This window comes from Pan paniscus, chromosome 3 (assembly GCF_029289425.2).
Source record: "Pan paniscus chromosome 3, NHGRI_mPanPan1-v2.0_pri, whole genome shotgun sequence".
Classification (NCBI taxonomy): Eukaryota; Metazoa; Chordata; class Mammalia; order Primates; family Hominidae; genus Pan; species Pan paniscus.
This window is the reverse complement of record NC_073252.2, coordinates 39,173,186-39,195,439: the sequence shown is the minus strand read 5'-3', so window position 1 is coordinate 39,195,439 and position 22,254 is coordinate 39,173,186. Positions and strand designations below refer to the sequence as shown.

Sequence of the window (22,254 nt, the reverse complement as noted above, 5' to 3'; positions counted from 1 at the left end):
TAGGAGGAAATCTAACTAATTATTAATCTAATAATATATAAGATCATAATGGAGAAAATTTAGAAAACTTATTGAAAGATATCAAAGAAACCAAAGAACTCTACATAAATAGACAGAAAGGGCTGGGTGCAGTGGCTCATGCCTGTAATCTCAGCACTTTGGGAGGCCGAGGCAGGCAGATCACAAGGTCAGGAGATTGAGACCATCCTGGCCAACATGGTGAAACCCCATCTCTACTAAAAAATACCAAAAAAATGAGCTGGGTGTGGTGGCACGCGCCTGTAGTCCCAGCTACTTGGGAGGCGGAGGCAGGAGAATCGTTTGAACTCAGGAGGCAGAAGTTGCAGTTATGCAGTTAGCCAAGATCACTGCACTCCAGCCTGGTGACAGAGCAAGACTCTGTTTCAAAACATAAAAATAAAAAAATAAAAAATAGATAAATAAATAAATAAATACATAAATAAAAAGAAAGGAAGAAATGAATGATAGGAGGGATTCAGTTTCATATCTTTCTTCTCCAACTGATTTCTAGAATCAAGTCGAAAGTACCACTGGGTACTTCACCACTTAACAAGCTGATTTTAAAATTTATTGAAATGAGCGAAGGATCGCTAAGATACTTCTGAAGAAAAATAACAAGGCGACGGGACTTTTTCCTCTCAGATATAAGAGCTTGTATACAGAAAAAGTAGTTTGCCAGCATGATATCTTTGCAAAGATGGAAAAATGGACTAAAGGAACAAAATTGAGAACCCAGAAACACGCTTATATGTACCTGGAAACTTTATATGACAGAGGTGTCATTACAGATAAGAAAAGATAGACTACTCAATAAATGCTAGTGTAATTGGTTATACATAAAGAAAAAACAAATTTAGTTCCACACATCGTACTGTATACAATTCCATGTTTTTTTGTTTGTTTGTTTTAGACAGGTTCTTGCTCTGTCACCCAGTCTAGACTGCAGTGGTATGATCATGGCTCACCACAGCCTCAACCTCCTGGGCTCAAGCAACCCTCCTACTTCACCCTCTGTAGTAGCTGGGACCACAGACACGCACTACCACGCCTGGCTAATTATTATTATTATTATTATTTTGTATTTTTTGTAGAGATGGGGTTTTGCCATGTTGGCCAGGCTGGTTTCAAGCTCCTGGACTCAAGTGACCCACCCACCTTGGCCTCCCAAAGGGCTGGGATTACAGGCATGAGCCACTGTGCCCAGGCATTCCGTATATTAAGAAATGAAATGTGAAAGGCGAAACTTTAAAAACAACTTTTAGAAGAAAATATAGGTAAAGATCTTTTTAACCTTAAGGAAGAAGGACTTCAGACACAAAGCTCAAATTAGAAAGAAAGTGGTTGATAAATTCACTACATTAAGAGCTCCCTTTAACTGAAAGACCAAAAGAAATAAATAGATAAGGTACTGTGAGAAGATATCCTGATAAAAAATGTAGAGAATTCATTGAAATTTTAAGCAGAAAACGTAAATAACTTCTAAACATTAATTAAATAAAAGACAACCTAACAAAAAATCAAAACTTAGAAAAAATGGAGAAAATTAGGAAAATATACATTAAAACCATGATGAGATTCTATTTAACACTCACCAAATTGGCAAAATCTGAAAAGCACTGGTCAGAATGTGTGTCAAAAAGAAAGAACTGCCAGGCAGTGGTTCATGCCTGTAATCCCAGCACTTTTGGAGGTCAAGGTGGGCAGATAACTTGGGGTCAGGAGTTTGAGACCAGCCTGGCCAATATTGTGAAACTTCATCTCTATTAAAAATACAAAAATTAGCCAGGCATGGCGGCAGATGCCTGTAATCCCAGCTACTCAGGAGGCTGAGGCAGGAGAATCGCTTGAACCCGGGAGGCGGAGGTTGCAGTGAGCCGAGATCGTACCACTGCACTCCAGCCTGGCAACAGAGTGAGAGTCTGACTCAAAAAAGAAAAAGAATTTTTATACACTGCGGGTGGGAATATAAATTGATACAAACCATTTTTGTATAATGATATGGCATTGCTAGTAAAACTGAAGAAACACTAAATACCCAGTAATTAAACCCTTAGTGTACACTAAAGACATGTTCATCAATTTTCAGAGTAGCATTATTTTAACATCAACTTCACAGACATATAATTTATGTACAGCAAAATGCTCCTATTTTAAGTGTATAGTTTGATGAGTTTTGACAAATGTACACACCAGTGTACCTACCACCACAATTAGGATATAACACTTTCTATCACTCCTAAAAGTTTCTTCTTGCTTGTATTAGTCTGTTTTCACACTGCTATAAAGATACTATCCGAGACTGGGTAATTTATAAAGGAAAGAAGTTTAATTGACTCCCAGTTCTGCATGGCTGGGGAGGCCTCAGGAAACTTACAGTCATGGTGGAAGGTGAAGGGGAAGAAGGCAGCTCTTCACAAGGCAGCAGGAGACAGAAGGGAGAGCAAAGAGGGAAGAGGCTCTTATAAAACCATCAGATCTTGTGAGAACTCACTCACTATCCCAAGAATAGCCTGGGGGAAACTACCCCATGATCCAGTCATCTCCCACCAGGTCCCTCCCTCAACATCTGGGGATTATAATTCAAGATGAGATTTAGGTAAAGACACAAAGCCGAATCGTACATTACAAAGCTCCATTACAGAAGAGCCCTTCTCCTACTGCCAATGCAGTTTTCCATTTTCTTGAATGTCATATAAGTGGAATCATACAATATATAGTCACTTGATTTTGTCATCCTTATAATGCCTTTGAGATTCATCCACGCTGTTGCTTGTAGTTTGTTCCTTTTTGTGGCTGAGTGGTATCCCATCACATGAATATAGCAAGAGTTGTTTATATATTCACTAGTTTTTAGACATTTGAATTGTTTCCAGTTCTTGGCTATTATAAGTAAGAAAGCTGCTATAAAAATTCACGTACAGGTCTTCGTGTGGACATATGTTTTTATTTCTCTTGTGTAAATTTCTAGGAGTGGAATTTTTGGGTCATATGGTAAGTATATGTTTAACTCATAAGAAAATCTGTTTTCCAGAATGATTATACTATTTTACATTCCTACCAGCAATGTATGAGAGTTTCAGTTCACAGCAACATTATTCATAACAGCAAAAAATGGAACAACACAAATGTTCACTGTCAGAAGAATGAATAAATAAATTATACTATATTCATTCATAAAAATACCATATATAATTAACTACAGCTCTATGTATCAACATGACTAAAACATGTTAAGCAAAGTAAAAGCAAATCACAGAATACATACGGTATATTCCATATATATGTATATATTTCTAAACTATGCTATAGTGTAGGGGTGAGAAGAGATAGGGGTGCTTCAAATGCATTGGTAATATTCTGTTTCTTAATCTGGGTGATAGGTACATGGGTCTTAGTTATTATTATTTAACTGGCACAATACATTTTATATATGTGTGTATAATATATTTTTATAATAAAAGTTTAAAAAGAAAGGTAGTTGATGTTTCTTTAATCTTACTGTTGCTTTTCTTTAAAAAGAGAAAATATTTGACTTGAGCATTTGTCCTATAGTGCCATGTATTTTCCCAATTCTGCTTAGTATTCTATGTACTTCCTCTGAGAGGTTGCAGTCTTAGTACTGGAGTAATTCTGGAATGCATTTCCATCTCTGAGAGTGAACATTTAGATGTTGACTCTCAGCAGTATTAATGGCAGCAGTTAAATTCATAAATCCTTGCTTATGGAGATGAGAATATAGTCCACCTGATAGCAAAAATGATTGAGTAGAATTTATTTATTTCTTAAAATTATACTGGGGAAGGATGTGTCTTCTATTTATTTCTTTTCCAATTGAATTATTTAAAGCTGAGGTTTAAAAATCATCATGAAATTACCCCATAGCTGAATATAAAGGATCTGTCATCAATTCTAGAAAGCTCAGTTGGTCACTTATTGAATAACAAGACTACAATATTGATAGTAAACATTTCTCTATCTCTCTTTTAGGTCATATCGTAGCAATATAAATTGAAGAAATTGAAAGTTTCATAAAATGAAAAGTGCCAGTGAGGAAAATGGAAAGATGGCAAGAAATCAGTTTTTCATGTATTTTAGTGATATTAAAAAAGATATAGATTATGGAGTTCCATCAGATGGTGCATCTCCATATCCTTCCTGGGGCATTATTAGTGAAGGCAATTTTTTTTATTATAGTTACAATCTGATTACAACTTTGATTATAAATATATTAAGATCCCAGCACTTTGGGAGGCCGAGGTGGGCGGATCACCTGAGGTCGGGAGTTCAAGACCAGCCTGACAAACATGAAGAAACCCCGTCTCCACTAAAAGTACAAAATCAGCCGGGCGTGGTGGTGCATGCCTGTAATCCTAGCTATTCAGGAGGGTGAGGCAGGAAAATCACTTGAACCCAGGAGGAAGAGGTTGCAGTGAGCCGAGATCATGCCATTGCACTCCAGCCTAGGCAACAAGAGCAAAACTCCATCTTAAAATAAAATAAAATAAATAAATATATTAAGACATAATGAAATTGTGTATTTGAGTAAATTTTGTATGGCTGGAAATTAAATGTGAATTATTACAGAAGAAATTTCAAATATAGAAGGCTAGTAAATGAGCTCTTAATTTATTAAATAAAAACAAAAATCACCAGTAATTAAACACTTATGGAATTGCTATCAAAATACAAATTATACACATTTTAAAAATGCTTTAATATCAATCATGAGCTTGATTTTTTTCAAGTTTGAAGCAAGGTATATGAGTAGGGGTAATTATTTTATTTTATTTTTTTAATTTTTTTATTATTATACTTTAAGTTTTAGGGTACATGTGCACAATGTGCAGGTTAGTTACATATGTATACATGTGCCATGATGGTGCACTGCACCCACTAACTCATCATCTAGCATTAGGTATATGTCCCAATGCTATCCCTCCCCCGTCCACCCCCCCACAACAGGCCCCAGAGTGTGATGTTCCCCTTCCTGTGTCCATGTGTTCTCATTGTTCAATTCCCACCTATGAGTGAGAATATGCGGTGTTTGGTTTTTTGTTCTTGCAATAGTTTACTGAGAATGATGATTTCCAATTTCATCCATGTCCCTACAAAGGACATGAACTCATCATTTTTTATGGCTGCATAGTATTCCATGGCGTATATGTGCCACATTTTCTTAATCCAGTCTATCATTGTTGGACATTTGGGTTGGTTCCAAGTCTTTGCTATTGTGAATAATGCCGCAATAAACATACGTGTGCATGTGTCTTTATAGCAGCATGATTTATAGTCCTTTGGGTATATACTCAGTAATGGGATGGCTGGGTCAAATGGTATTTCTAGTTCTAGATCCCTGAGGAATCGCTGCACTGACTTCCACAATGGTTGAACTAGTTTACAGTCCCACCAACAGTGTAAAAGTGTTCCTATTTCTCCACATCCTCTCCAGCACCTGTTGTTTCCTGACTTTTTAATGATTGCCATTCTAACTGGTGTGAGATGGTATCTCACTGTGGTTTTGATTTGCATTTCTCTGATGGCCAGTGATGGTGAGCATTTTTTCATGTGTTTTTTGGCTGCATAAATGTCTTCTTTTGAGAAGTGTCTGTTCATGTCCTTCGCCCACTTTTTGATGGGGTTGTTTGTTTTTTTCTTGTAAATTTGTCTGAGTTCATTGTAGATTCTGGATATTAGCCCTTTGTCAGATGACTAGGTTGCGAAAATTTTCTCCCATTTTGTAGGTTGCCTATTCACTCTGATGGTAGTTTCTTTTGCTGTGCAGAAGCTCTTTGGTTAAATTAGATCCCATTTGTCAATTTTGGCTTTTGTTGCCATTGCTTTTGGTGTTTTAGACATGAAGTCCTTGCCCATGCCTATTTCCTGAATGGTAAAGCCTAGATTTTCTTCTAGGGTTTTTATGGTTTTAGGTCTAACATTTAAGTCTTTAATCCATCTTGAATTGTTTTTTGTATAAGGTGTAAGGAAGGGATCCAGTTTCAGCTTTCTCCATATGCTAGCTAGTTTTCCCAGCACCATTTATTAAATAGGGAATCCTTTCCCCATTGCTTGTTTTTCTCAGGTTTGTCAAAGATCAGATAGTTGTAGATATGCGGCATTATTTCTGAGGGCTCTGTTCTGTTCCATTGATCTATATCTCTGTTTTGGTACCAGTACCATGCTATTTTGGTTACTGTAGCCTCGTAGTATAGTTTGAAGTCAGGTAGTGTGATGCCTCCAGCTTTGTTCTTTTGGCTTAGGATTGACTTGAGAGTAGGGGTAATTATCAAAAAAAAAAAAAAGAAGTAATTCTTTCATTGTGCTCCATATTATTTAGAAATCTTAAAAATATATTTTGCCCCAAATGATTATATGAGAAATGGTGAAGATGCTACATAAAGGTGGAATTAACCATGTCAGTTGTTTTCTTTCTTTTTTTTCTTTTTCTTTTTTTTTTTTAGATGGAGTCTCATTCTGTCACCCAGGCTGGAGTGCAGTGGCATGATCTTGGTTCAGTGCAAGATCTGCCTCCTGGGTTCATGCCATTCTCCTGCCTCAGCCTCCTGAGTAGCTGGGACTACAGGTGCCCGCCACCATGCCCAGCTAATTTTTTCTTTTTTTTTTTGTATTTTTAGTAGAGATGGAGTTTCACTGTGTTAGCCAGGATGGTCTCCATCTCCTGACCTCGTGATCTGCCCACCTCAGCCTCCCGAAGTGGTCAGTTGTTTTCTTATGCTAACAAAAGACTATCAGACTGGGAATTTCTGAAAGATAGGTTGCCTATTCCTTAGTTGATCATTACTGCTAAATAGGAATTCCCAATTTTTACACAGTAAACTTTGATTATTTTTATGAATTAAATCATAGATAATTCTGTCCTAAAGGAAAGATGAATTTAAAATTTTTACTTTGGAATATAGGTTTGCATTTAATTAAATTAAATTAATTAATTTATTTGAGATGGAGTCTCACTCTGTTGCCCAGTCTGGAGTGCAGTGGTGCGATCTTGGCTCACTGCAACCTCCACCTCCCAGGTTCAAGCAATTCTCCTGCCTCGGCCTCCTGAGTAGCTGGGACTACGGGTGCCCACCACCATGCCTGACTAAGTTTTGTATTTTTAGTAGAGATGAGGTTTCACTATGTTGGCCAGGCTGTCTCGAACTCCTGACCTCAAGTGATCCAACTGCTTCGGCCTCCCAAAGTGCTGGGATTACAGGCATGAGCCACTGCGCCTGGCCTGGATTTGCATTTTAAATGACATATATTTGTACAAATTTCAAAAGTGTTTTCATATGTACTATACAATTTGATGTTACTATAACCCCATGAGATTAGCAGGCTTATCTCTATTTTGCTAGTAAGAAAATTAGACTCGTGGAGATTAAGTAAATTGTCTAAGTATCTTGACTAATGACAGATATAGCACTGGAATTTTTTTCTCCTTTTGAGACATGGTCTCCCTTTGTTGCCCAAGCTGAAGTGCAGTGGTGTGATCATGGCTCACTGCAGCTTCAACCTCCCAGGCTTAAGTGATCCTTCTACCTCAGCCTCCTGAGTAGTAAGGACTACAGGAGTGCACCACCCTGCCTGGCTAATTTTTGTACTTTTTGTAGAGATGGGGTGGCCATGTTGTCCAGGCTGATCTCAAACTCCTGAGCTCAAGCAATCTGCCCACCTCTGCCTCCAAAAGGACTGGGATTACAGGTGTGAGCCACCACACCCAGCCTAGAGTGTTTGTCTTTTGTTTCTGAACTCAGTATTATTTCTATTATACCATAATTTCCATATCTGATGTTTGTCTTCAGACAAAAGTAAAAATTAGGCTGTCATCTTGTTAAATTTCATCTTTAGAAGTTGTGGTAGGCTGAATAATGGCTGTCTAAAGATATCTGGTGCTAATTCTGGAAACCTGTCAGTGTTACCTTATAAGGAAAAAGGGTCTTTACAGATGTGACTAAGTTGAAGGTCTTGAGATGTGAAGATTATTCTGGATTAGCCTTTTCGGCCCTAAATCCCACACAAATGTCTTTATACAAGAGAGGCAGAGGGTGATTTCACACGACAGAAGAGTAGAAACAGAGACACAGAGGAGAAAGCAATATGACTATGGAGACAGAGATTAGAGTGATGTGGCCACAAGCCGAGGAATGCCAGCAGCCACCAGGGGGCCAAGGAACAGATTCTTCCCTAGAACCTCCAGAGGTGGTACAATCATGTAGACCTCTCAACTTCTGACTACTGAAACGATGTTGGACTTCTGGCCTCCAAAACTGTGAGAGAATGAATTTTTCTTGTTTTAAATTACCAAGGTTGTGGAAATTTGTTACAGCAGCCCTAGGAAACTGATACAGAGATACTGTTCAAAGTTTTCATACCCTGTTCAACTCCGTGCAATTGACTTGAGTCTTTATTTTGGAACAGATGGATTCAGAAGAATTTAAGGTTTGTCCATAAAAAATTCCCCAGAATAGAGAATGGTTAAAATGCTGAGATTCCAAGCACTTCTTTATAAAGACACCTGTTCTCTGAAAGTTAATAGGGAATGCTCACAGGTTTAAAAGAGAAATGTTGCTGGGCACCATGGCTCCCTGTCTCTACAAATAATTTTTTAAAAATTGGCTGGGCATGGTGGCATGCCCCTGCAGTCACAGCTACTCTGGAGGCTGAGTTGGGAGAATTGCCTGAGCCTGGGAGGCCAAGGCTGCAGTGAGCTATGATTACACCACTGCACTCTAGCCTGGGCGACAGAGCAAGATCCAGTCTCAAAAAAAGTAAATAAATAAATAAAAATAATGAAATAGAAATATTTAAATGGAATAGTTATTGTTAATTCAAGTTTAAAAAACAGTCTTGTCTCTGATAAGCTGAAATGTACTGAATCCACCTAAGAAAAATTGGGAGCATACTGTGTATTTATTTGAATGCCAAAAACTCAAAACTTTACAGTAAAGAAAGTGTTTTTCTTTTTTCTTTACAGAAAGAACATTGGAGCTATCATGTCTGGAAGTGTGTTTGCAATCTAATTTTACCTATTCACTCTCCTCCTTAAATTTTTCTTTTGTGACTTTTCTGCAACCAGTAAGGGAAACTCAGATTATCATGAGACTCTTTCTAAATCCCTCCAATTTTCGTAACTTCACCAGGACTTGCCAAGACATCACAGGTGAATTTAAAATGTGCTCCTCGTGTTTGGTTTGTGAGTCTAAAGGAAACATGGATTTTATTTCTCAGGAACAAACATCAAAAGGTAAACACAAAGTGAAGGTGAGAATAAAATGGTATCAGGTATAAATTAATTTATTCTGTTAAAAACGTATCAATAATATATTCTTTTTTTTTTTTTGAGATGGAGTCTCGCTCTGTCGCCCAGGCTAGAGTGCAGTGGTGCAATCTCAGCTCACTGCAACCTCCGCCTCCCAGGTTCAAGGAATTCTCCTGCCTCAGCCTCCTGAGTAGCTGGGACCACAGGCGCCTGCCACCACACCCGGCTAATTTTTTGTTTTTAGTAGAGACAGGGTTTCACCATCTTGGCCAGGCTGGTCTCGAACTCCTGACCTTGTGATCCACTCACCTCGGCCTCCCAAAGTGCTGGGATTACAGGTGTGAGCCACAGCGCCCGGCCAATATATTCCATTTTTAGATCCAGTGGCATTGGAACATTCAATGATGTGGCTCTTGATGAGTGACTTGCTGGGCTTTGGGATGTTACTTGGTTTTGGTTTACTCTGACTTATTGAAAACAAAGAATTCTTAAAATACATCAAAATGCCACTGTAGTTCACATACACATGATGGGTAGAGGATTATTTGGCATATACTCTCTTCTAAAGTAGTAAATCTTTAAAAAACAATTTTAAGTGAATCTGTAGTTTCTTATAGTAAAATCAAACTTTGATTCTCTAAGGAATCATTGAGCCCTTGCATTTATACCTACTCCTGCTTAACATTTAGTCATTGTATGTGAAGTCTTTTTACTTCTCTCACTCTCCAGTAAGCTTCTTGAGGGCAGGGCCTTTGTCTTTGCTTACTACTAAATTTCAAGCTTTGTGCACAATGCCTGACATAATACCTAGTGGACACTCAGTAAATTTTTGTGGAATGAACAACTGAATAAATAAAGAATAACTGCTTATTATCTGCAGTGCCTAACTGAACCTTGCAGTTATCCTGAGACCAATCTATATTATTTAATTAAATCAAATAAAAATGGATCATTGAGAAATTAAATAATTCCTTTACAATCATAAAATATGCTGATGGCCTCAAGCCCAAACATCAAATTTATTACTTATATTTATTCAGTGAGAGAGGTTGCCTCCTTATCACTAGATACTGGAATTTATTTTTTTGGCATTCTTTGAGAAAGGGAACATAATTTCTTGGCATTTACCTTGTTTTTCTGTTGTTTTCATGTAGTTATTGGGCATTTATGTATCTCTTCTTTTAAAAAATATTTTATCATTATAGATTCAGGGGGTACATGTGCAAGTTTGTTACATGAATATATTTTGTATAATTGTGAGGCTTGGGCTTCTAGTTCGCCCATCACCCAAATAGTGAACATTGTACCCAATAGGTAATGTTTCAACCCTCACCCCTCTGCCCCTTGGCATTGACTTTGGATGAAGTTCTTACTCAAGTAGTGCCGTAACTCCTCCAGGTTCTGGGCTGAATCCAACAGAAAGCAAATTGTGAAAATGCCTCTATGATGACAGAGAACTAGGAAGTGTTTTAAGGGTTGGTAGCTCACAGATCTTACTTCTCTGCCTCCTTGAAAGGTGAAAACAGCACATTGACACATTGTCCCAGTTGCTGTGGCTCTGTAATAAAGTACCCCCAAAACTCAATGGTTTTAAACAGCAATAATTTTATTAAATAAATTTTCTTTTTTTGTGTGGGTCCTAGCTATGTCTATTACATTTTCTTTATTCACTCATCTATCAATGGACATTGATCTATCTGTCTATCTATCTATCCATCTCTCTAGATACCTATCTATCTAGTTTACTTTTTCTTTATCTACTCATCTATCAATGGACATTGACGTTGTTTCTATTCTTGGCTGTGTGAATGATGTTGCAATGAACATGAGAATGCAGATTGTCTTCGGGATGCTGATTTCAGTTCTTTTGGCTACATACCAAGAGGTAGAATTGCTGGATCATATGGTGATTCTGTTTTTAATTTTTTGAGGAACCGCCAGACAGTTTTCCATAGTAGCCAGACCATTTTACAATCCCACCAACACTGTGCAAGAGCTTAAATTTCTTCACATTTTTGCCAACGCTTATGTTTTTTTTTCTTTTCTTTTCTTTTTGAGATGGAGTTTCACTCTGCTGTCAAAGCTGAAATGCAGTGGCACGATCTCAGCTCACTGCAACCTCTGCCTCCTAGTTTCAAGCGATTCTCCTGCCTCAGCCTCCTGAGTAGCTGGGATTACAGACGCCTGCTACCATGCCCAGCTAATTATTATTATTTTTTTTTTTTTGTATTTTTAGTAGAGACGGGGTTTCACCATGTGTTGGCCAGGCTGGTCTCAAACTCCTGACCTCATGTGATCCACCCGCCTCGGCCTCCGGAAGTATTGGGATTACAGGTGTGAGCCACTGCACCTGTTCTTTTTTTTTTTTTTTCTTAGTAATGGTCATCCTGACAGGTGCGAGGTGTTTCTGATTGTAGTTTTGACTTTCATTTTCCTAATGATTAGTAATATTGAGCACCTTTTCACATATATCAATAGGCCATATATCTTTGTTGGAGAAATGTCTATGAAAGTCCTCTGCCCATTTAAAAATATTTGATATATATATTTTTTGCAATTGAGTTATAGGAGTTCCTGATGTGTTTTGGATATTAACCTTTTATCAGATAAACGGTTTGAAAATATTTTCTCTCATTCTGTAGGTTGCCTTTTCACTCTGCTGATTGTTTCCTTTATGTGGTCTTTCTACCTGGGCTAGTCTGGGTGTCTTCACATCATGGTAGCCTTAAGGTTTTGGACTTTTACGTAGTGGTTCAAGGCTCCAGTATGAGTGTTCTGAAAAGCAAGACAGGAATTTATTTGCCTTTTCTGACTTAGTCATGCAGTGTCACTTCCTCTGCATTTGATTGGTTATAAGCAAATCACGAACCTTCCCAGATTCAAGGGAAAAAAATTATTTATTTATGTATTTATTTTTTTCAGATGGAGTCTTTCTCTCTCACCAGGCTGGAGTGCAGTGGCGTGATCTTGGCTCACTACAACCTCTGCCTCCCAGATTCAAGTGATTTTCCTGCTTCAGCCTCCGGAGTAGCTGGGATTATAGGCGTGCGCCACCACGCCCAGTTAATTTTTTGTATTTTAGTAGAGACGGGGTTTCACCATGTTGCTCAGGATGATCTCAGTCTCTTGACCTCGTGATCCACCCGCCTTGGCCTCCCAAAGTGCTGGGATTACAGGCGTGAGCCACTGAGCCCAGCCAGGAAAAGGAATTAAAAGCAAATCACGAATGCTACCAGATTCAAGGGGAAAGGAATTAGATTCCTTAATGAGCAAATGGTGAAGTTTTTAGGGTAACGTGTGTTATGGATTGAATTGGGTCCTCTCAAATTCACATGTTGAAGTCCTAACCCTCGATACCTCAGAATATGACATTATTTGGAAATATGGTCATTGTAGATGTAGTTAAGACGAGGTCATTAGGATGGGCCCTAATCCAATATGACTGATATTCTTACAAAAAAGGAGAAGTTTGGACACAGAGACATGGACACAGGGAGACTGACATGTGAAGATGAAGGCAGAGAGCAGGATGATGCATCTCCAAGTCAATGAATGCCAAAGATTATCAGCAAACCACCATTAGCTAGGAGAGGGGCTCAGCCCTCAGAACAAATCAACCGTGCCAACACCTTGATCTCACACTTCTAGCTTTAGAACTGTGAGACAAACTTCTGTTCTTTTTTTTTTTTTTTTTGAGACTGAGTCTCCTTCTGTTACCCAGGCTGGAGTGCAGTGGTGCAATCTTGACTCACTGCAACCTCTGCCTCCCAGGTTCAAAAGATTCTCCTGCCAAGTAGCTACACCTGCAGGCACACACCACCACGCTTGGCTAATTTTTGTATTTTTAGTAGAGATAGGATTTTGCCATGTTGGCCAGGCTGGTCTCGAACTCCTGACCTCAGGCGATCTGCCTGCCTCGGCCTCCTAAAGGGCTAGGATTACAGGCATGATCACCGTGCCTGGCCCAAACTTCTGTTCTTTAACCCCCCCAGTTTATGATACTTTGTTACAGCAGCCCTAAAAAACTAGTACAGTGTGGAATGGGAAATATTGTGACCATATTGGTCACACGATACAGTCTGTCCCACAAGTCACTGGGGAAATGTGTGTATTTTCTTTGAGATGCTCCAATCCTATTCCAACACTACCACAACCTGGTTTTCATGATCTTAAAAAATATAACCACCTTACTGATTATTTTTAGGTGGGCTGCAGTGGCTCACACCTGTAATCCCAGCAATTCAGGAGTCTGAGAAGGGAGGATCCCTTGAGTCCAAAAGTTGGAGACCAGCCTGGACAACATAGCAAGACCCAATCTCTACAAAAAATTTAAAAAATTACCTGAGCATAGTGGCATACACCTGTAGTCCCAGCTACTCAGGAGGCTAAGGTGGGAGGATTGCTTGAGCCCGGGAGGGTGAGGCTGCAGTGAGCCATGATTACGCCACTGCACTCCAGCCTGGGAGACGGAGTGAGACCCTGTCTCAAAAATATGTATATATTTTTAGTGTAGGTAACGTCTTGTTTCTACTTTCTTGTATAGAAAGGAAGAGATTTAGTTTTGAATTGTATGTGTTCTCTTGCTATGTATTAATATTTTGCAAATAACATTTTCTTAATCACTTTCTAGTTCTTATCAGGAGAGGCTCAATGGAAGTGAAAGCAAATGATTTTCATTCACCTTGTCAGCACTTTAACTTCACTGTAGCTCCTCTGGTTGACCACTTGGAGGAATATAACACTACCTGTCATCTAAAAAACCACACTGGAAGATCAACAACCATGGAGGATGAGCCAAGCAAGGAGAAATCGATAAACTACACTTGTAGAATCATGGAATACCCGAATGATTGTATACACATTTCTTTGCACCTGGAGATGGATATAAAAAGTAAGTTTTTAAGGAAACTAAAGGGAAAAGGAGTTATCCGATATAGATATGTAAAATTAAGTAAGGGCTATCACATTAACTGAAAGCCAAATAGCTGAAGAATTTTACTGATGAAATAATATAGCTTGAAAGAATGTTAGTCTATTTATCTGTTTATTTTTCTTTCAAAATATGCTTTTTATGGGGCCTACCTGTAACCTGAGAAAGAGGAGGCATTTATGGGTCACGATTTGAGGAGCACTGGAAAGACCTTCTGCCTCAGAATAATTTTTTTTTTATTGTTGCAGTGGGGTGGTGGTGGTTGTTTGAGACAGGGTCTCACTCTGTTGCCCAGGCTGGAGTGCAGTGACACGATCACTGCTCACTGCAGCCTTGACTTCCCTGGGCTCAGGTGATCCTCCCACCTCAGCCTCCTGAGTAGCTGGGACTACAGGTGTGCACCACCACACCTGGTTAATTTTTTGTATTTTTAGTAGAGACGGGGTCTTGTCATGTTGCCCAGGCTGGTCTTGAACTCCTAGGCTTAAGCAATCCACCTGCCTTGGCCTCCCAAAGTGCTGGTATTACAGGTATGAGCCACCACAGAATAACTTTGAAACATGCCTATTTTCTGTGAGTGAAATAATACCATCATATTTGTGTACTAAAGGGAGGCATTTCTTTTAAAATATGAATATTGGCTGGGTGCGGTGGCTCACACCTGTAATCCCAGCACTTTGGGAGGCCGAGGTGGGAGGATCATGAGGTCAGGAGTTCGAGACCATCCTGGCTAACACAGTGAAACCCCGTCTCTACTAAAAATATAAAAAATTAGCTGGGTGTGGTGGCATTTGCCTGTAGTCCTAGCTACTTGTGAGGCTGAGGCAGGAGAATCGCTTGAATCCAGGAGGCGGAGGTTACAGTGAGCCGAGATCGCGCTGCTGCACTCCAGCCTGGGCAACAGAGTGAGACTCTGTCTTGAAAAGAAAAAAATATATATATATATATATATATAATATATATTATATATATGTAGCACATTGTGATATGCTATTAAATTTTTGTTTTGAGTTGATTTAACATGTTCTCTCTTGGAGCTGAGAACCAGGCCTGGATGAAATGGGAGTTTGATGTAATGCTGTGAAGATAGGGTGAGGTACAGATTAGGCACCTAGAGGAAAAAATGGGAGATTAAAAGACAAATCTTACATACTTGCATAACTTAATTCTGTTTAAGGTTGGTTAACTTCCTAGTTACCCTATTCTGAAATACCACAATTATTCCTTTCTACTAAGCAGTATGCCCTACTTCACCCAAAAAATCTATTCCTGGAGAGCATCTTTTGATACATGCATTTAATGAGTGCCTGCTGTATGCTAGGCAGTGTGTCAGGTGTTGGGGTCATGAAGTTAGATGATATGAAACAATCTGAAAGAGGGCGACCCCTCACCTACACCAGCAAGTGCCTTCCAGTGCCACAGGTGCTATGGGAGAGTAATTTGCTGTCCTTTTTGATATTCCAGACATACGGAAGCCTTTCAGATTGCTTTCCTAAAGCTTTAATTATTGTAAAGGTAATGATTTTCAAAATATTACATTCACTTTAAAGCAAACAGAAATATATAATGTGCATGCATTTTTAAGATAAAATGTGAGACTTCAAAGAAATTTCTCCTGTGACTAAGTTTTCCCATGGCCCTATAACCTCTGCAATTAGGGGTCATTTCAAGGTGTGTGCATGAGTGGGGGCTATGGAAGAGGATCTGAGTAGATCTGAACAGAAGGATCAGTTCCCTCTGATTGAGGAGTGAATGAATTGGAAGATGGACTCTGGAAAGATTGCCTAGAGAAGATGACTGTAGTGAAATCTGAAGGGTAAAGAAGTTTAGATTATAGACATCAAAAACATATTTTTTTCAATGTACATTTGTATATCCATCTAACTGTATTTTATATTTTTTCTAAAATAAAGAAAAAATAAGCACTTCCATAATAATAATTTTAAGATTTGTGTGTGTGTGTTCATGGAAAAAAATCCATAAATTCTAGAATCAAAGGGAAATAATAGTTAACAGCTTTTGGGTGTCCACAAAGAAAGATAGCAGTGGTGCACAAATATGTACTCTTGTATTCTGCGAAAAGTATATTCATTTTGCCATGGGTAGAAAGTTAAAGGTGGCTGGGCACGGTGGAGGCTCATGCCTGTAATCCTAGCACTTTGGGAGGCTGAGGTGGGTGTATTGCTTGAGCACAGGAGTTCGAGACTAGCTTGGACAACATGGTGAAACCCTGACTCTACAAAAAGGACGAAAATAAGCTGGGTGTGGTGCACACCTTTAGTCCCAGCTACTTCAGAGACTGAGGCAGGAGGACTGCTTGAGATAGGGAAGACAAGGCTGCAGTGAGCTGTGATTAGGCCACTGCACTCCAGCCTGGGTAACAGAGTGAAACACTGTCTCAAAAAAAAAAAAAAAAAGAAAAGAAAAAAAAAAAGACAGTTAAAACTTTATTCATAGTTTACTCTGCTGTGCAAAAACTAATTTGATCTTGCTTAAAAGCCTTCTTAGCTGGGCGAGGTGGGTCATGCCTGTAATCCTAGCACTTTGGGAGGCCAAGGTGGGTGGATCACTTGGGGTCAAGAGTTCGAGACCAGCCTGACTAACATGGTGAAACCCTGTCTCTACTAAAAATACAAAAAATTAGCCGGGCATGGTGTCATGTGCCTGTAAACCCAGCTACTTGGGAGGCTGAGGCAGGAGAATCGCTTGAACCTGGGAGGTGGAGGTTGCAGTGAGCCGAGATCGCACCACTGCACTCCAGCCTGGGTGACAGTGAGACTCCCTCTCAAAAAAAAAAAAAAAAAAAAAAACCAGAAAACAAACCAAAAAAACAAAGCAACAGCAACAACAAACTTTGTACTTTGGTGGGAGTAAAAGCCTTCTCCATCAGGGGGTGAAACTAAATGTGATCCAGTCTGGCAAATTTACTCTGAGATAATAATTTAAACTGTTCCTTGATGTTCCCCCCAGATTTCTGTCTGTTTCCCCTTGCTCCTCTCTAAGAAGGCTGCAGGGATGGGTGGGCAGCACAGGACCCTAGGAGATACTACTCTTCTGAGATCATGCTGGTGGCTGCACTGGCTGGTCTGGTCCCCATCATGTGTCTTGTGCTATTGCAATATGAAGTTGGTTCTGTTTCCATAGCTTTATCAGTGCCCAATGACACCTTGGTCTTTGGACCCATCCTGATCGTTGCTGGCACTGCCAGTGTTCTCTGCTATTTAACTTCATGCTTTTATTTTGCTGCGTGAGGAATGCAAGCCTGGCAGCTGAAGAGCATGGAATAGTCTTGGGGAGGCTGAGCGCTGCCATCCTAATCCACCTCTGCCCTTTTTCTACTTAGCCACCTCTCTAAATGAATGCTTAATGCCTATTTAGTGTACATCTGGGTTCCTGTAAAGGGGACACCCAGGTTACCGCCTATTACCCTGTGGAAAGAGGGTCTGATTATTCATTGTCTTGGCCACTTATATGCCTCAGACCAGTCCTTTGACTGCCTGCCTTTCTCTTTCTTCCCCATCTTCCTTGTACTCACTGCATCTTTGCTGATTTGAGGACATATTTTTGGGCTGCCTGGCCCAGGGTCAAAATTATGAATTGTAAGTGGTTCTGATTCTGGGATTGCTATGTTGTGGTCTTACCTTAGTTACAGCGAGGATAGTGAAACTAATATCAGCATAACCTGTAAGTGAAAGGAATCCTAGAATTTTGGAACTACATGGATAGCTGGAAGCTACCTACTCAAGTTTTCCCGTATAATACCTTCATTTCATATATCAAGAAAGAATTCAGGAGAGCTAGTGACCCTGTGACAGTGATGGTCATAATTTCAGCTTTTCAGTTCAGGGCAGAATATGTTGTAGAACTCAGCTACGCTGCCACATTGCCTTTTATCTGTTGAATAATTTTACTGGGTTTTTACAGTATTTGTTTTCTTTACAGATATCACTTGTTCCATGAAGATCACTTGGTATATTTTAGTTCTATTAGTTTTTATATTTTTGATCATCCTCACTATCCGCAAAATACTTGAAGGCCACAGAAGAGTGCAGAAGTGGCAGAGTAAGTATAATCCCTGTAGTGCCGAGGAAATCCTGATCTCTTCTATGGATTTCATTTCCTTTTTAGTACAATTTAGCATTTCTTGTGCACCTACTGTGAATAAGTGGTGATTCTTGGTAACCCAAAGAATAAAAACATAGATAAAACACAGTTCCAGCATGCAAGGAGCTTCATTCATCTTTCTTCTACTCGGGCAAGTGAGTAAGAGAGGAAGAAAGACTGGGTGAATAGGAAGAAGCTGATGGGCTGGACATTGAGCAGGGCTTAGTGGAAGTGAGGGCAGAGAGAGAGAGAAGAACAGGAAGTGGGGATAAAGAATTTCAGGCCGGGCGCGGTGACTCGTGCCTGTAATCCCAGCACTTTGGGAGGCTGAGGCGGGCGGATCACCTGAGGTCAGGAGATTGAGACCAGCCTGGCCAACATGGTGAAACCCCGTCTCTACTAAAAATACAAAATTAGCCAGGCATGGTGGCGCAAGCCTATAATCTCAGCTACTCGGGAGGCTGAGGCACAAGAATCACTTGAACCCAGGATGTGGAGGTTGCAGTGAGCTGAGATCGCGCCACTGCACTCCAGCCTCGGCAATGGAGCAAGACTCAGTTACAAAAACAAGAATTTCAGAGTTGGAGATCTTGAGCAGAGTGGCTGTAGGTGACGGGTGTGAGGCAGAGTCAATCTTTAATAAGCATGGGGGTATCAGATTTTTGGCAGGGCTGAGCTAAAGGAAATTAGAAATTAGGAATCAGGACAGTAGGAGCAACGTTAAAAATATTTAATAACTCGTATGACCTAGGCACCCACCTATCAGGATGGACATTGATTGTAAATTACTGGTATGATGCTACTGGTGTGTACCCATGCAAATACTGGCTCTACTGGCATGTCCCCAGTGCATAAAATGGATGACTATCAGGCCCAATGGACAATTCATAATATGAGTAGCTAGTCTCTTAAAGACAGTGCAAGATGTATTACTATAAGAATAGGCACTAAAAATAAATAGATTTATGTTAGAGTCCTAGTACTACCACTTACTAGCTATGTGATATTAAGCAAGTTATTTAAATTATGTGAGCATTCCTTACCTCCTCTGTAAAACAAGCATAATCACCACTACCACACAGGGTTGAGGTAAGGAAATACAGAGATTACTTACAAAGTTTACCACAGTGTCTAGTGCATAATTAGTTTTCATTAAAGGACAGTAGTATTGTGGTGGTTGTATGATTTCCCAAGACTCTTTCCTTCTTTACCAGGCAAGGCTGTGTTAGCCATTTCAGTAGGCAGAACAAGTGGTTGCCTCTAGGTTTCAGTAAAGTTGCAATTCATTCTTTTGACTATTTGTTGCAGATATTTTTGAGAGCAGTTTCATATCAAGTGTTATCATTGATACCTTAGTAATAAAGCCCTTTGTGCAGTGGTTAATAACATAATCAATACTGTTTATTTGTAGAATAACCATTTTCAGAGCATTTTCACTAGATTCTTAAACTGTGTAAACAGGATATATGCTATTTTTATTTTGTAGATAAAAATCCCCTGAGACTCAGAGAGGTTAAGTGTTTATCCAAAGCTGCACAGCTAGTAAAATGTCAGAACTAAGATGTAGGGTATTTAGTTTTGAAAATTCTATTATTTAAAGTAAATGTGTGTTATTTATAAATAGTGTATAGTTCTGAGTTTCTTGACCCATTTTCCCATATGAAAAGCTATAAGCAAAGAGAGATAGAAGTGAGCTAGAAAAAATGTCTAGAAGGAGACCAGTAGTGGGGAGTCAAATTAAATTCTTACAAATATCTGCCCAAATGACAGACTTAGTGATTTTCAAAGGCTTGCAAATCCAAGCATACAAAGTAATAAAAAATGTCACACTACTTAGGACATTAAATGTTATTGAATATTAAACATACATTGAATATTCTTCACATCTATGTATATAATAAGATTAAAATATACTTTTCTGTGTATAAGAGCTGTCGCTTTCCTTTTTTTTTTTTTTTTTTTTTTTTTTTGAGATGGAGTCTCACTCTTTCGTCCAGGCTGGAGTGCAGTGGCATGATCTCGGCTCACTGCAACCTCCACCTCCTGGGTTCAAGCGATTCTTTTGCCTCAGCCTCCTGAGTAGCTGGGACTACAGGCATGCACCACCACGCCCAGCTAATTTTTGTATTTTTTAGTAGAGATGGGGTTTCACCATATTGGCCAGGCTGGGTTCGAACTCCTGATTTCGTGATCTCCCTGCCTCAGCCTCCCAAAGTGCTGGGATTACAGGCGTGAACCACCGTGCCTGGCCATGAATGGCTCCATTCTTTTTGGTAATCCTTTGAACCAACATGGGGAATATATGTTAACAATGCGCTTGTTTATCATCTAAATACTTCATTTCTTTTCTGGGAATAGGTCATAGAGACAAACCTACATCTGTTCTCTTAAGAGGAAGTGATTCGGAGAAACTGAGAGCATTGAATGTGCAGGTTCTTTCAGGTAAGTTCTGTGGCATGTAAACAAAACAGCACTCAGGAAATTCCAAAGCTGCATGGTTTCACTACACAGTAAACTCAAGATCTGAGATCTGAGCTTATGTAAATTAGCCTTGTATCTGGAATAACAGAGCTGTGGGCAAATGAAATCCAGTTTAATATGTCTTATTATCAGGGGACAGTAGCAATCTAAACTATCTCCTTAAATAATGGAAAGTTTGCTTAATTGGCAAGAAGAAATTCATGTGAGTAGGCAGAGGAGAGAAAGCAATAGGGATAAGCCTTAGATTTATTTTTAAATGAGACAAGATACCATTATTCCCCAGAATTGCAAGAAGTAATTGTAGAGTGGGCATGGCTTTCGCTGGAGCCTTCCCTCAGCAGAGGGTGTCATTGTGTAAAGAGAACTTCTAATAGCCCCAATTAAAAAGCCCCCTGTCCTCTCCTGAGAAACAGAAATGGAATAAAGGAATTCTAATTAGAGCAATGATGGGGGCTGTTAGCACAGATGTTGTGGTTCAATCCCTTTCTTCTAATTGTGAAGCCTCCTTTTGGATTCAAGCTGTCAAATCACGTTAAAAAGAGAAAGAGGGAGAATGTGACATGGACAAAGCCCTCTTCTTTAGCAGAGAGAGATAATATCCTTGACCGTGAAAACCACAGAATTATGAGTGCTGTTACCAAAGCTCCTTGTACACAGCCAGCAAGTAGGTGCCTTCGTACTTTGCGAGAAGTTAGATAAAAAAGGAAGCTTCAAGTCTGGCATGTAAACAGTTTTCAAAAATGGGAGGATGCCGAGCAAGCCTCCAGTCCCCCACCCTACAGCTGCATCAGTAGCGACATAGAGATTTGCACCGCATTTCACTGGGGACTTTGTTCACTGGGGGCTTTTGTTAGCCATTTAAATTAGCAGATACACGGAACCCTAGCTTGAGTGCACCTAAGGAGCTCAAATATTTTAAAAATTTAGGCTTTCTACCCAGCATTAGCAGTGAAAGTATTAAGCTATGACTGATAATAAGCATTAGCTAAATAATAATTTGACACCAGTTAAATGTGGGGTAAGTTGGTGGAAATTTTGTCCAGTCAATGAAAATCTTATTTGATTAATAAATTAAAAGCTATAACATTGTTTTCAATGGCAAAATTAATTTTTAAAAGGCAAAAATGGCACTTTTCCCTGGGCTCCCCTCTTACTCAGTACATGTGTCCAAATATGAGGACTGTTTTAACACAGTTCTGTGGGGCTTTTTGGTCACCTTAGGAATTCTGGTCGTTTCTGTTTTCAAGTCATAATTTTGAGCACTGCCGTCTTGTCTGAGAAAAAGTCTATAGTTCCCCTGTCAACCCATATAGTCGAGGGAATCACAAATTTTAAGTACTAGCTAACCACAAGACTAACCTCGCAAAGTTGTATTTATGAGCCTGTGACTTTCATCCACCAAAGAAACCTGTCTTAGCCATCCTTTCCCTTTAATAGCTCTCACTGAAAATCCTCTGGC

General features: G+C 39.4%; 1 protein-coding gene across 1 annotated transcript in view; it reads left to right on the top strand.

The window, feature by feature from the left end:
* The window catches only part of TMEM156 (transmembrane protein 156), a 72,121-nt gene that overhangs the window by 31,130 nt on the left and 18,737 nt on the right, over positions 1-22,254 (top strand). The window contains exons 3-6 of the mRNA XM_003832177.5: positions 8,996-9,265; positions 13,911-14,171; positions 18,153-18,272; positions 20,673-20,756. Of these exons, the coding sequence (XP_003832225.3) occupies positions 8,996-9,265; positions 13,911-14,171; positions 18,153-18,272; positions 20,673-20,756 (735 nt within the window). The remainder of the gene's footprint in view (positions 1-8,995; positions 9,266-13,910; positions 14,172-18,152; positions 18,273-20,672; positions 20,757-22,254) is intronic.